Genomic DNA, 15,172 nt, shown 5'->3' on the forward strand with positions numbered 1-15,172 from the left:
GGGAATTAAGATATTAAGATATTTGGGTTTGTGTATATTTTGATTGGGAATTGGATTTTCTGAATGAAAAATTTCAGCTACTTGATGAATTACAAACGGATCAATGGCCGGTGCAACATGGAAATCGAGCATTGCGGTGCACGGGTGTTGCTCTCAGTGTTGCTGCGGGTCTTTTAGGGGCTTGCTTGCCTGGTACCGGTGCGAGAATTATAGCTTTAGTGGGTGGCCCATGCACAGAAGGCCCTGGCATGGTAAACTAATTATTTTCTCTGTTTTGATTTTCTACTTTATTAGTCTCCTTAGTTGTTTTGCCCATCCTGTGGAAATGCCACCTTGTTTTAGTTTTCTTATACACACCGTCAATTTTTTTGTTTGACTGGTACCAACCGTAAAGTGAGATTGATTTTTCACCCCTGTTAAGAGAACACAGTCTGCGAATTGCATCTTTCATGATCTTAAACTGCTAAACCTATAATATAGTGTTATGAGATTGTCCCTAAATCTAAATTTAGGCCATATATTAATCTTTAAAATGAATGTGTACAGTAACTTGTCTTTTGTTCTTAACCCCCCCCTATCGATGATATGTGTAAAGAAAGCTGTTGTCATCGTGTGTGGTAAACCTTTCTTTACTTGTATATCACACATTCTGTACTGCTACCATGTTAATACCATGACTACTACTACTGTGCAAGAGAACATTATGACCAGGTCATGATTGGTCTTGGCTTTGTCATTCATTATGAATAGCAAAGCTTTGTGCATAAATTAGTTGTAAATGGTTGCCTGCAACGGCTTCTTGGGAAAGATTGACCGTTAACTGTTAAGTTAGGAATCTAAAAGGAGGAATTCATTAATATTGAACTTCCGAGAGATGAAGCCATATATAATTTTGTCTTGACTTAGGAGTTAGGAAGCTAAGATTACTGGGACATACTCATTTTTAGGTCTTGCTAGAGATAACTAAGAAACAAATGGCTGATTATATGGCTTTCTTGATAGAAGTTGAGTTAGGCGGAAGGCTGATGTAGTCCTAGGTAGGAGAAGTCCCACTAGGAGCCAGGGGAATAGGATCACCTAACAAGGCTGGCCGATTGGAACAGATTAGGCTAATTAGGGCAGAAATTAGGGTTAGGGTTGAATAATGGTAATGGGGTTTATAGGGTTTTAATATGTAGGTCTAGGAGGCTTTAATGGCATATAAATATTAGGGTTTAGGAAGGTTAAAAAATTCTGCAGTTTGGGCAGAATCGAGTTGCAGGTTTTTAGGTATAATGGAGTGGGGGAATGGAGGGGTTATAGTGGAGACTAAGGGTTAGGGTTAAGGTCGAGTGTGGGGAGTGGTGTGGGGGATATAGGCTGGAAGTAGGGTTCGAAAGTGATGGCTAAATCTGGAGTTATGGGGAAATCCTAGTGGAGATAGGAGGGCAGGTTTATTGGAGAATTAGGGTTTGATGAATGGAGGGGGATGTGGATTAGGTCTAAGGGAAGGGTAATGGCTAGTTGGAAGAAGGGTTTAAAACAACTTGCAGGTTTAAACTTACTGTAATGCAGGAACAATGGCAGCAGCTTGATGTCTTGAAAGAGCCTCCAGATCTTCACGATGCAAGGAGTCGCAGGAGTCCGTCTACCCTTTACCACCTTGAGATCCACAAGGATGTAATCACTCACAAAGGAGCAGAGGCAGCAGCACGATGGCAGCAAACAAGGCTTGAAAGTAGGAAAATTTTATGCAGGAAATAGTGGGGGAGCCTGCCCACGATTGCTATATTTATAGTAAAAAAAAAGGGCCAAAGGCCTTACAGATATTCAGATCTGGATTAGGAATCCCAGATCTGATTCCTAGTTACAAAACAACTCCACCCTCTTAAAATCATGGAGGGGGGGAGACTAAAACATAGTTTAAACAAAAATTTAAAAGATGCTCTAAGACCCAATAGAAATAAAACAAAAGCAGCCAATAGGAAAGAGTCAATTAAATTGGACCATTGGTTGGACCGGTTCAATCTAAGAGCTCAAAAAAAAAAACTAAGTATAGAAAAGAAAGAAAGGCTCCAGCACAAAACAGCCAAGTCAAGGCTTCTTCTTCTTCCTAGTGCTTGGACCTGCATCAAAGGCCCTCTTTCTTTATTTCATTACTATCTAAGGCCCAGAAAGTAATACTTTCTTATTTTGTGAGTCAAAACCATTAAAATTCAAATGCCTGGAGAATTAGGGGTGTGGAACAGGATCATGTCGTTGGAAAGAGGACAGTTGAAGGTGTCTTTCCACTTAACTTAGATCACAACTAATGCATTATCCAGCCAGTAGAAAGAAGAGGAAGAAGACCTGCAGTTGGTTGGTCCAAGTTTGAACCAGTTTTCTGGTTCATCCTGGTCCTGTTTTCCTGATCTGGTTCATCAAAAATCTCCAAGTTGTGGTGTCTAGGTTGGAGTCTTTTTTACATTTTATTTGTTATTTAAGTGTTATTAGTTGGCTGGATTAGGGCCTCTATAAATCCAGCCTTGTTATAATTATTTTATTCAGTTGTTGAGTCTGTTAAGGATTCCCAATCACAGCCTACTGCTGGAAGGGGTTTCCTTTTTCAGTTTTGGTGTGGTCTTATTTATTATTTTATTAGTTGAGTCAGTTTAGGACTCCCCTAACTGGCTGGCCAATGGAGGTTTTAGAATCAGATTAAGCTTTTTTTTTTACCAGAATTATTTATATATGTAAAGGCTAATAGCCTACCCCACGACTTGACATGAATGAAGAGGAAGCTTTCAGCTCAGTTTGATCCATGGATTTTGGTTTAGCTCTGTGGATTTCAGAGTGTTTCAGCATCTGTGGATTCAGTAGTGGGTTAATAGAAAAAGCTCCAATTGAAACTATCACTAAATTTTATCTTTAAAGGCTGTCAAGATGAAAACAAAGCGTTTTAGGACAGCACCGAATCCTTGTCTGGATAATCAAAGTGGGTGGCTATTCTCGCAGACGGAAAGGCTCAACTCCCACGGGTCGGAAGGCATTGAGGGGAAGGAGGGGGGACACTGGGCAGGATCTTTCAGCAACCCCAGAATTCTGGGGATGAAGTCGGTTGTAATGAAGGTGAAAGCATCTATTTTTATTTTCAGGAAAAGGAAAGCAGTGATCTTGAGCTGAAGAGAAGGTTGTACCTTTGCTGAGTGCGATCAATAGATTTGTTACTTGCCAAGGTGGAATGGCCTATCAATTATTGGTGGACCTTCCCTTGAACTGGTGACACAGCTCTCAACTGAGTTGTAGGTTATGGAATTCCATCTCTAGTTGGGGGTTTTGGTTCTAAGGTTTAAAAATTTGGTTGGGGTTCATCTCTCTCGACCAGTTCAGGTTCAAGGGAAGGGTGATCGAGGGGACCAAGACTTTAGATCTCTACTTGCATTTTAATTTTATTGAAATATTCTTCCTACTAAACAGCCCACTCAGACCAGAAATTTAGGCTGCATTTGGTAACATTTCTGTTCTGCGGAAGTGTTTTGAAGGTAAAGGTTTTTTTTTTTTCTGTTTTTAGGAAGCACTCCTGCGGGAGTGAAACATGTCTGGTAACTGGGCGTAAGAAGTATTTCTTAATCAGAAAAGAAACAGAAACGCATTTGGAATGTATTTTAATAGAAGCAATCACTTGTGAAATCTGACACTTCAACAACACCCAATTTCAATATTGAATGATACATTGGGATTTAAGTATGATTTTTTTAAAAATTTCGTTATAAAAATTACTGTTACACCAACTATATTCTGGCCACGTGGCATCATTAAACTATACTTGGTGAGCCAAAGAATACTCCCATGTACACGATGATAGAGCCAAGTTGCTGTTTTGGCCACTGTTTGTAATTTAATTATGTTCGTTCTTTCAAAGAATTAAAAAAAAGGGGCAAATTACTACATAGGAGGCAAAACAAGGGCGGGGAGTAGGAACATGAACACCAAGGGCTGTATGGCAATGTTTCTATTCCAAATTATTATTTCTAAATCAAAAGTATTTTTTTGTGTCTGTTAATTTGCAATACGTCTGTACAAAAAAATGTTGTATGGTAAAACTGGAAAGAAATATTTCTGCCAATAAAAAAGAACAGAAACATGTATGGAATGCATATTGACAGAAGTATTTCTTCTGTTTGTGCCAAATTACATAAAATGCTGTCCAATACATATTCTCATTACTCATATATTTGAGAACACTATTTTAGTCACATAAGCAAGATCATTGAAAATATCAATCAGACACGTGTGGTGGTGGTGGCGGCGACGGCAGTGAAGGTGGTGGTGATGGTGATGGTGGTGGCAACAGCAATGGAGGTGGTGGAGTTGGAGGGTCGAGAGTCCGTAATATCAGGCCTTTTTTGTTACAAGTTTTGTGTTTCTCTTTTTTTTTAAGCTTTTTCAAATTGCTTCTCAACTGGCCATAAGAAGTGTTTTTTTTCCCCACCCTGTTCGTTTAAAAAAAGCATAAAAACAGACTGGACAACACATACAAGTTCTGCTCCAAATCTGTTTAAAAAAACACTCAAAAACAACAGAAGTAATTTTTTTAGCATTGCCATACAGCCCCCAAATTATCACCATGTAAAGAGGAATTTTTCCCAAGATAAGACACAAACAGATTATCAACCATGAGGCAGAATCATGAAATCGATGGGACTTAAATTCAATCAAAGAGATACTTTGAAGTGGAGCAAAAGCGAGCCGATAGACAACCATTTCCCTCACCTTACCGAGCTTGCTATTGTTCTCATTTCTATCGGATGGAGCTCCAGGATCGCCTAATCGCTTCTGGGGAAAAAATCAATCCTAATGTGGAAAAAAAAAATCTTCCCAAAGAAAGTAAAGAAATAATTGATTTTGTTCATGGATCTACTCTTTGAAATCCCTATCCGAAGAGCTATAAGGGTTCTTTGTGTAGGAGAGATAAATGGAGACTTTGTAAAGTCACAAATCTGTTAATACCTAATCCACCTAACATGTGAACAAACAGAAAATAAGAAATTTTCATTAAAAACAAACTAACAAACACACACACACACAAAATAATAAAGTAAAGATGGGAGTGTGAGGTAAGGAGGAGCAACTGAATTACAGCTAGGGTTCTGAAAAAGACCTGAGACCGTAGAAGCAAGATGGAGATTGAGCGATTGATGGTTGCCATTTTCTTTCTCCCGTATACTTTCACTCTCTTTCCACACTTAAGAAGACAGAGCGAACGGAGACATAAAGAGAGATTGGATAGAGGGAGAGAGGAATGAAAGGAGAGTACCTGCATGGTCTCTTTTGTTGAGGAGATGCTCGGGACTTTTGGGTTGGAGCCCTACAATTGGTCGATTTTGTTTCTTGCGTTTTGTTCCCAGAACAAAGAAGCATCTTTTTATTTATTTATTTATGTTTTTTGGGTTCTATATTCCCAGTTCACCTTGGGAGAACTGAAAAATGAACTGGACTTACCTAATGCCTTTCCAGTGTTTTTTGTTCCCGTAAAACCAAAAATAACACTGGAAATACTTTTTTTCGGATTGTTAACAAACGCTTTCATCTCTTATAATATTTCTATGTTTGCTGGTTGTTTCGTTGCTTCCTGCGATTCTGGCTTTTCTTGAGGTTTCTTAATCCTAACCTCTTAGGTGCCTAGAAATCCCTTCAACAAGTCTCCAATGGCTCGGGAGGAGTCTCATCTCCACTCATTAAGGTATCAAGAAACTGGAGTTCTTCAGAGTTGAAGCTTTTGAAGAATTATTAAAAGCAGATTATATAAGGACAAGAGGGAATTTTTTTTTTTTCCCCGGATAGGTAGGCCCCAGAATTCATGTCCTCTTAATTGTGAGGTGTTTGTCCATGCCAACTGGGCTACCCTCTTGAGTTCATTTGAGAATAATTTCATGTTATGCTGTGGCAGGTAGATGTTCTTTGTACTTTTTTGTGTATTTGTTGTTCGTGAGATGAGATACAACATAATATGATGCAGAAAATCGTGTAACGTCCATGACTGATTAATCAGATTTTGTTTCTTTTTTGTGCTAATGAAAAAAATTATTTTAACTGGTGTGGCAATGGATTGCTATTGTTATTACATTTATACAGGATGAGCTGCTTTTCATTGAACGGTATATGTGCTAGTATGGTCCTTTTAAATCTCCATAATGAAACAATTTACACCGCAATATAGAAATGATAATGTGACCCCTTTCTGTACTGTTCCATGTTACAAAAATCTTCTTTGAAAAGTGGGAATGGGTGCTTATTACTTATTTTATGTTTGCTTTGCTTCATAATTTTGTGAGATCTTGTTTGCTTATTTGTTTGAGATATTCTGGATACTGATGGAATGAATAATTTACAGATTGTGTCAAAAGATCAGTCAGAGCCAGTGCGTTCGCATAAAGATCTTGACAAGGATGCAGCACCACATTTTCATAAAGCAGTGAAATTTTATGAGAATCTTGCCAAGCAGCTTGTAAGCCAGGGACATGTCTTGGATCTTTTCGCTTCTGCACTTGATCAGGTTTGGAGTGGTTTCATCTTTAATTTGAGTTCTTAGTTGTTGTCAGATTTAGTTATGTTTGCATGCATAATTTCCCGGACAGGATTTCGATCTGAGCTTTCTACTTTGGATGCATTTAAGTGGCAAAAAGTTAACACACATCATCATAATATTACACGATCCTTCTGTGCTATTTCAACTAGATCTCCAGACATTTAAAAAGTTCTTTATTCGTAGTACTTTTTTTTCCCCTTCACTTCATTTCCCCTCTCCTGGTGAATATATTTGGAAGTGGTTGAATGTTAAAAAAAAAAAAAAAAAAAAACAGATAAAGGAAAGAGGCCCCATGAAGTTGCATCTGCTACAATAGTTTGAGCCATGCTAGGTGGGGATGGTTATAAGAAACGATGAGCTCCTGGTGTTTTCTCCTTTCACATTATATTTTTAATGAGCAATCATTCTGAAAAGGAAGCTTCTAAATATCACCTAGTAGTGTCATGCTTTGCCCTTAATGATACAAAATAATTTTCAGGTCGGGGTTGCAGAGATGAAAGTAGTCATTGAAAGGTCTGGTGGCCTTGTGGTTCTGGCTGAAAGTTTTGGCCATTCTGTGTTTAAAGACTCTTTCAGACGTGTATTCGAGGATGGTGAACAGTCTCTTGGCCTTTGCTTCAAGTGAGTTGCCCTACAGTTGCATTGCTCTAACCTTGTATAGCATGATGCAGTTGGTTTATTGTGTATTCATTTCCGTTCGATGTAAATTGTGCTAGTGGATTGATATAATTAGTAGTATTGAATGTAGTATGTCATGAACATGTTCACCGTATGACAGCAGCAAAGTCCCAGCATTTCTTTCTGTGACCTTCGTGCTTGTTTTCATCTTAAGAAGGGATTCTTTCGGGTGCAGTGGGGGTAGCAAAAGAATATATGCTTGGATTTCTCTGTTTCTCTCTCTCTCTCTCTCTCTTCTTTCTTTCTTTTCTTTTTTTTTTTTGGGGGGGGGGGGGGAGGTGCATGGGTGCATTGGGTTTGTTTTATCTCCCACAATATTTACAAATTTACACATTTGGGTGCATACTGTTTGCAACAGTTTATCACTTGGAAGACTGATTTAAGTTGCTTTTAATACGTGTAAGGATGTGCTTGTGTTTTTAATTTATAATTTGGGATAAACACTATTATTTGGTGGCCATGTTTGTCAATTTTGTTTAGTCTGCTGAGATGGGTAAATACTTTGGCTATTGAGCATTTTTATGACTAAATAGTTTTTGATTATGGTCCTCATTCTGTACTACTTTATTACAGTGGGACTCTTGAGATCAATTGTTCAAAGGAGATCAAAATTCAGGGAATCATTGGTCCATGTTCTTCTTTGGAGAAGGTTGCTCATTTACCAAATCAGCTGTGATCTTTCTCTGAATTTTGCATACACAGCAGCTAATTCTTAAACAGTCATCTATCTTCCTTACAAATTTTATTGCATAGGATTTTGTACTGACTATAAATTGTAATTCCATTTCAAATATTGCAGAAAGGACCTTCTTGTTCAGATACAGTTATTGGGCAAGGGAACACAACAGCATGGAAAATGTGTGGTCTTGATAAGAGGACTTGCTTGACAGTCTTCTTTGACATTTCACCCAGTGATCGGTCTAACCCACAGGGAGCTTTAAATCCACAATTGTACTTGCAATTTTTGACAAAGTATGCTTCTGCATTTCATCAAGTGCCTTCTTTCATTTATGAATCAATTTTAGTTAATATTGCAACTTTATTGCTTTGATGTTGACTGCATTTTATGGTCTTTTATTTGTTTTTACTATAGTTATCAGAACCCTGAGGGACAAATGAGGCTTCGAGTAATGACTGTTACAAGGAGATGGGTAGATAGTGCTGCTAATGCGGAGGTTAGATGCATGAAATTCTGTCATTGTTTTGCTTAGTGTAGTACCTTGAGGGCCTTTTCATGCAGTGGGACTCCGTGAAGTCCTTGCCTTGTGCACTGCAAATTTTCTGCAAACGAGGCTTCTTACTGGATCTTATTCTTTTGCCACAGTAATCCACTGTTGCATTTGTTAATAAAGAGCATATTTAAAGTGAACCAGTCAAGATCCAGGGCCTTTTTATAATCCAAATAGCACAAAGGCTGTGAGTTTGGATGTGATTTCCTACTGAATTGAGTGTTGAAAATTACAAGTTTCTTTCATGGTTGATTGACATCATTTTTGACTATGCCTTGTTATTCTCTCTGAATTTTGCTACATGACATATCATATTGTTAATGTATCCATTTGCAGGAATTGGTAGAAGGATTCGACCAGGAGACTGCTGCTGTTGTAATGGCAAGATTAACTTCATTTAAAATGGAGATGGAGGTATTTTGAATTTTTCATAGATTTTTCTGTTGGGGCACTGGGTTGGTGGGTTAATGACTAGTTTTGCTTATTCTTTTCATCTAATTGAATGGCCCATTTATTTTTAGGTGTATTAGTTTAATTCAGTGACATGCTATTCCTTTCAAACATTATGATCAAGTAATTATTGTGTTCTTTGTCCTTTTCTTTATTAAGCTGAACTATGGAGGAATTTTATCCTACTGGGAATCAATAATTTCAGCTTAAATTATTCCATGGAATGGAACAGATAAAGCCTTTCTGCCATTTCGAAGTGCATTCAAGATTCTCATATTCTTTCCTTTTCACCATATCAAATATCTCTGACTTCTTTAACTGACAAAGCGCTTTTCTGATTGAGTTTATGTTACTGTTTCTTATTCCAAGATGTATTATTTTACTTTCGTACTTACAGGAAGAGTTTGATGCTACAAGATGGCTGGATCGATCCCTCATCCGTTTGTGTTCCAGATTTGGTGACTATCGGAAGGATGATCCTGCTTCTTTCACATTAAACCCTAATTTCTCACTATTTCCACAGTTTATGTTTAATCTCCGGCGGTCACAGTTTGTTCAGGTAAGCTGTGGAGCTGTATTTATGACTGGAATCTTCTTGTTCCTAATTCCCTTCTATTTATTTATATAGTTAACTGGTTTTGCAGGTTTTTAACAATAGTCCAGATGAGACTGCCTACTTCCGCATGTTATTAAACAGGGAGCATATCCTCAACTCTGTGGTCATGACACAACCATCACTAATTTCATATTCATTTAATTCACCTCCTGCACCAGCATTGTTGGATGTCACTTCTATTGCTGCCGATCGTATCCTCTTGCTTGATGCATATTTCAGTGTAGTTATATTCCATGGAATGACAATAGCTCAGTGGCGTAATGCGGGTTTCCAAAATCAGCCAGAACATCAGGTATGCACTCATCCCCCTCATGCAGGGGGTTAAGAATTGGCTGAGGCTGATCTGTGTTAGCTGCTACTATTGGTTGACCCAAGCTTACTTTAGGTCAATGTCAGCCGAGGATTGGCAGATACCAGTTGATCTGGATTGGAATTTCACAGGACCATTCTGATCCTTAATACTGATCCCTTATTACTTTTTCTCATGGTGTTCTAAATTTGGATCTAGACTTAAGTGAAAAGTGGAAACGGATGACCTATTCTATCGATTCACTATAAGGTGGGACTTGACTCCATACCTTATAGTGAATCTTTTGATTTTGAGCGTGCACTAGTTTTTCTTGATGGTTTTCTAATGTTTTTCTTTTTCTGGCTCTCCCCAGGCCTTTGCCCAGCTATTGCAAGCACCACATGATGATGCCCAAATGATAATCCAAGATCGGTTTCCTGTCCCAAGATTGGTCGTCTGTGATCAACATGGATCCCAGGTCAGTTTTTGATCTTGATTCTTGTTTACCACCTGAAATAATTCCTACGTATCGGGCTGCAAAAGCTCTCCAAATTCTACTACTTATACTTGAGGAAGGTTTGTTTAAAATCTTTCTGCTGCATCATTTTCATTACATTGGTAAAATCTAACAATTGAAGGAATTCAGGTTGTCAATTTGTTAATCTGAAGTTCGCATGTTCGATCCATGCTCGCTGCTCCCCCCCCCCCCTCCCCGAAAAAAAAGAATTGCTATTTGAAAGTCTGAAACTTTTGAGTAGATTCAGCAATTGTCTTTTTGGTTTGCTTAAGCAGCCACTGACTTGCTGTAGCCCAGTATTAATCAACACTATTCCTTGTGTCTCCATATGTGCATAAGTGCATTCATTAGTTTTTGGCTTTCTCTTATTTCAACCTGTCTTTGTGAGGAGAACATCTCGAAATCGAGCGGGCAGCAAGAATAAGAATCAACCTATCCTTATCTGAACTTAGTAGATGTTGGCCTTCTAGAAGCGAAGCTTCCCACGTGAAACCTGGGTCACAAAACCCTATTTGGGTTCGCTAATGGGCCCACACAAGTATTAAATGGCTCATCAATTAAATGTAGTGGCAAACTTGTAAAATATCGAAGTTTATGAGCAAAGAGTGGCAGTTTAGTAAATAAAGGGAATATTAAAGGACATGTTGGAATTTAGATAGGAGAAAGTATAACAAGGTGTGATTAGAATTATAGATGGAGGCAAACTAGGAAAGACGACTAGAATAAGGATAGGCTGGAAATAAGGAAGACGGGAGGGGTATTCTAGGTATTACAGAAAAGGTGGTTAAAGTAACAACCTACTATAGGTTCTCTTCAACCTTCGAACTAGCGAAGAACTATCCTGAAACCAGCGGAAGTCAGGAAAGATTCCAAGTGAGAGAACTCACTCATGTTCACGGATTCTCTGATCAAAACCCTCTTAAGTGCAACTAATGATCCCTCACAACAGCAAGTGAAGACAAGGTTTTTAAGGTCTGATCTAACGGGCAGTAGGTTAGCTCTGATTTTATTTGCAGGCCAATAACTCCCAACAGAAAGGGACTTGGGGAATGAGATTCAAGGGTTTGGATTGTTTAGTTTTAAGATGCTCACACCCAAATCATAGAGAGAAGGAGAGAGATCGAAATAAAAAAAGAGGGACTGTTGGGTACCGCTGGAACAGGGTACCGAGGGTATGGGTTTGGGAAGTTGAAGGGAAAACAAGAAACAAGAAGAAAGAGAAGAATGGAAGAAGAAAAGACACGACAAGAGAAGGGTCTCGCAGGAGAGAGAGAGAGAGAGAGAGGTTTGCACAAGCAACCCAAAAGTTACCAAATAACTCAATTCATTCTCAAAATCTGTCTTTTGGTATCAATAGGGTACAAATATATAGATAAAAATGAAAGGAAATAAAACTCCTATTCAAACCCTAAAACCGAAGTAGAATCCAAAACTAAGTAGCCTATCTCCTAAGACTCTAATTAAAATTCCAATAAAAAGACAATTAAAATTATAAAGAATCACAAAAAATAATAATAATAATAATAAAATCCTAAATATCCTACTAGACCAAATACCCAAATCTGGACCCGGTTCTCAGTCTGGGTTCCCCAACTGGTATAGTCGAGTGTAAGGAAATGCTCCCACATCACATGAAACATGAAAGAGTTCTTCAGTTCTGTGGCCAAGTTTGTGAGAGTTTGTATTTTGAGTTGTAAGATCAACTTGTGGATTGGTGGGCAGTTAAACTGGATCAGGAAAATGTTTAATATGAAATAAGTGAAAAGGAGAATGGGAACATATCTGAGAAGAGAGGGAAAAGAAAAAAATAGATTGACTTCCAAAATTTTTGAAGTCTTTTTACTGTTGATAGCGTTGGAAACTGTAAGCTCTGGATTCCCGATTATCTGTCCGGACCTTAATACATTACATCAAAGCCTCCAAATAACTTTTAACCACCATAAATGTTTGTCTCTTCTAAAGTCCCTGAACTAAAGGAGGTGCAGCGGAGTATTGCATGGGAGTGTTTATGTCCATGGTATGTCATCATTGGCAGCATTTTCTCTCAAACGGTCACATCATTTATTTCACATTTTTATTTTTGAGTTTATTGAATAGGGGTGAGATCAAAGTGCACAGCCCTGGAATTCTGATGGTGCATCAAGTTTAAATGTCTACTAAATTGTCAAACGTTGCATCTAGTGATTTGAATCAGAATTCTTGCTATTCCATGCTTTCTATGTTTGATTCCGTCAAAAGCTTGTTCTGATTTCTATTCCTCATGGAACCATGCTGCAGGCAAGATTCCTTCTGGCTAGATTGAATCCCTCAGCTACTTATAACTCCACCCATGAAGTAGCTGCTGGGTCAGATGTGATCTTCACAGATGATGTTAGCTTGCAAGTGTTCTTTGAGCATCTACAGAGGTTGGCAGTGCAATCTTGAGAGCACAACTTTGCCAGAAAAATGACAGTCGCTGTTCAGTTTCCTGATGCGAACGAATTTGGTGAATGTGAGATGTCATTCCAAGCTCCTACAACCCTCTCATTTTCTCTAATTTTTCCTTTCTCCCTCTTGTTCTTGAAATGAGAGGCCAGGCCAACATCGCTGGAAATAAGGATCGCACATATCATTCATTTGGCTTGAGAGATTTTGGCAGCCTTGCAAGAATAAGACCTCTGCAAGGCTGGTTTTTGCCTTTTCAAGGGAAAGGAAGGAACATCTGGTGTAGTACAAGCTTTGCTGCCTTAAGCAGCAATGTCTGTCAGATAGGTTTTAATATCGAGTTGATTGTGTCTTTTTCTTCACAATTTGTAAGTCAGCTAAGGCAGAAATATACCTCTTTTTTGTATCTGGATTTTAAGTTTACAAACTGGATGGGGGCTCAACCTCTTAGGTCTAACAGTTATACAGGATTCTGGTTGATTCTGGTTTTCTGTTTCTTCTCCCCCCTTTCTCGCCATCTTCAATACAACTTATTTTTCTATCCATACACTTGACATTTTATAATTCATGACTCTGCCCTTATGTATTGCTCTCTTAAAATGGAATTTGTTTTTTGTCTATTTATTGTCCCACCACGCAAGCTCTTTATTTTTATAATTGTTTAGCACTGAAAGCCTTATTTAGACCCAGCTCAGTCAAAGGAAAAATGTATATACCCAACCCAGAACCAATTTGAATTTCAAGGGATGATGTGGTATCTCGGACGTAGTTATAAAACCTGGTCAAGAGTTATGAAAACTCGTCCAGCGTAGAAAAAGACCAGACTCGCTCTCAGTCACCCTGATTTTCCATCAACTCGGTATTTCTGTCTGGGTTACAAAAAACTTGCCGAGTTCTGCCTTTTAACACATGCTCACAGAGGCTCAGGTAAAGATAGCTGGATTTCAGGAGGGCTATGACTGAGGGTATCCCGTGAAGAGAAGGAAAGAAATAGTCTTGCTTCATTGGAGAGGGGGTTGGGGCCATGTGTTAGTATATTTCAATTTCTGTCGGGAATCCTGTATTCTCAATAATGGGAGAAAGAGAAGAACCAGAGCTTCCCAAGCCCTTTGTTACTGAACCCAAATCTTGCCCCTGCGCCGTCTGATCGAGATAGACACAACGTTGTCCCTCTCCACATCCACTCGATATCGGTAGCCATTCTCCTATTCCCTCCTCAAAGCCTAGAAATCTCTGATGACTGCTACTTCTAATTTTCCATCCTTATTCCTAGGTGCCTCTCTCTTTTCCTGTTTCACCTCCAAACCCCATCACCTCTGCTCTATCCGCACTGATCTCTACCTTGGATCTCTGCTCAACCTCGTCTTGCTCCCTGCTCTCTTCTACTTTTAACCATTGTCAATCTGCCTCGTTGATCACAACCCTTCCGCCTCAGTTCCTGGACTCTATTGATAGAAGTGGGCAGAAATATTTAGAGGGGTGCTGGAGAAAGGAGACTAAAAGACATGGTTTTTAATGGCCTTTCATCATAAAGTTGGTTGTTTATCAATTCGTTTTTAAAAGCTTTGTATTTTTCTGATCCCTACACCTTTTTGTGACAACTTTTAATGTATGAGAATATTTTGTTTTGTTGAATCTCTTCTATGTGGAAAATCCATATGGCAGTGGAAATAAATTCAGTTATCATAAGATGCCTTCATATTATTTATCTCCAATATGTTTTTTGTTTATTAAACACTGGATACTTTAGTTCGGTGGTTTTTTGGCTTTGAACCATTTTCAAAACTCTCTTAGACTTGTTGCTTGCATCTTTTAATATTTACACCGTTTCTTTTCAAGTGCAGTAGCTATGCATTAGTTGTTTCAGTTGACTTGCATTGGAGGACAATAAAAAACCAACCAATGTTTTCACTAATGTTTCCGGGCAGTTGGATTGAGAAAAAATTGCCCCCTCATATAATCTAACAGAGGGCTATTGGGATCCCTTTTATGCTATTGGCAAATAAATCCGGGTATTGACTAATGAAGTTGATTAGTCGATTGTCTTTTGAGACAAGTGGCATTGTATAATACATATTTTTCAGATACATACAATTGATATTGCTTGATTATTATACAAGATGCCATGGAAGTGTGGGGGTTATAGTTTTCTCGCAAAGGATATACTAATATTATATTGACATTTATAAATAAATGTGGTAAACACAAAATGTGGGGGTTATCATAAGAATGTGTATATTCATATGTTGACTCTCTTTTCAAAGAGTTAATTCAAGTAAAATGGTTGATTTCTACTTGGGAAGGAAATCTAGTACATAAGTTTAGAATGCATTTGGAATAATACCTTGGTTCAAAGGTGGCATTTACAAACATGTGTTGGTGGAGTGATTTATAGAATCGATAATATGAACCTGGTTTACAA

The 15,172-nt window shown here is 38.3% G+C and overlaps 2 protein-coding genes across 2 annotated transcripts in view; one reads left to right on the plus strand and one right to left on the minus strand.

The window, feature by feature from the left end:
* LOC122668029 (peptidyl-prolyl cis-trans isomerase FKBP15-1-like) overlaps positions 1 to 7,451 on the minus strand; it is a 27,064-nt gene extending 19,613 nt beyond the window's left edge. The window contains exon 1 of the mRNA XM_043864558.1: positions 7,439 to 7,451. The gene's annotated coding sequence lies outside the window, so the exon portion shown is untranslated. The remainder of the gene's footprint in view (positions 1 to 7,438) is intronic.
* The window catches only part of LOC122668026 (protein transport protein SEC23-like), a 14,290-nt gene extending 1,090 nt beyond the window's left edge, over positions 1 to 13,200 (plus strand). Inside the window, exons 3-13 of the mRNA XM_043864553.1 lie at positions 78 to 251; positions 6,353 to 6,514; positions 7,026 to 7,168; positions 7,799 to 7,874; positions 8,025 to 8,197; positions 8,319 to 8,400; positions 8,791 to 8,868; positions 9,302 to 9,463; positions 9,549 to 9,812; positions 10,183 to 10,287; positions 12,604 to 13,200. Of these exons, the coding sequence (XP_043720488.1) occupies positions 78 to 251; positions 6,353 to 6,514; positions 7,026 to 7,168; positions 7,799 to 7,874; positions 8,025 to 8,197; positions 8,319 to 8,400; positions 8,791 to 8,868; positions 9,302 to 9,463; positions 9,549 to 9,812; positions 10,183 to 10,287; positions 12,604 to 12,750 (1,566 nt within the window). The 3' untranslated portion in view covers positions 12,751 to 13,200. The remainder of the gene's footprint in view (positions 1 to 77; positions 252 to 6,352; positions 6,515 to 7,025; positions 7,169 to 7,798; positions 7,875 to 8,024; positions 8,198 to 8,318; positions 8,401 to 8,790; positions 8,869 to 9,301; positions 9,464 to 9,548; positions 9,813 to 10,182; positions 10,288 to 12,603) is intronic.
* Positions 13,201 to 15,172: the final 1,972 nt, after the last annotated feature.

This window comes from Telopea speciosissima, chromosome 7 (genome assembly GCF_018873765.1).
Source record: "Telopea speciosissima isolate NSW1024214 ecotype Mountain lineage chromosome 7, Tspe_v1, whole genome shotgun sequence".
In the NCBI taxonomy this organism is placed as follows: domain Eukaryota; kingdom Viridiplantae; phylum Streptophyta; class Magnoliopsida; order Proteales; family Proteaceae; genus Telopea; species Telopea speciosissima.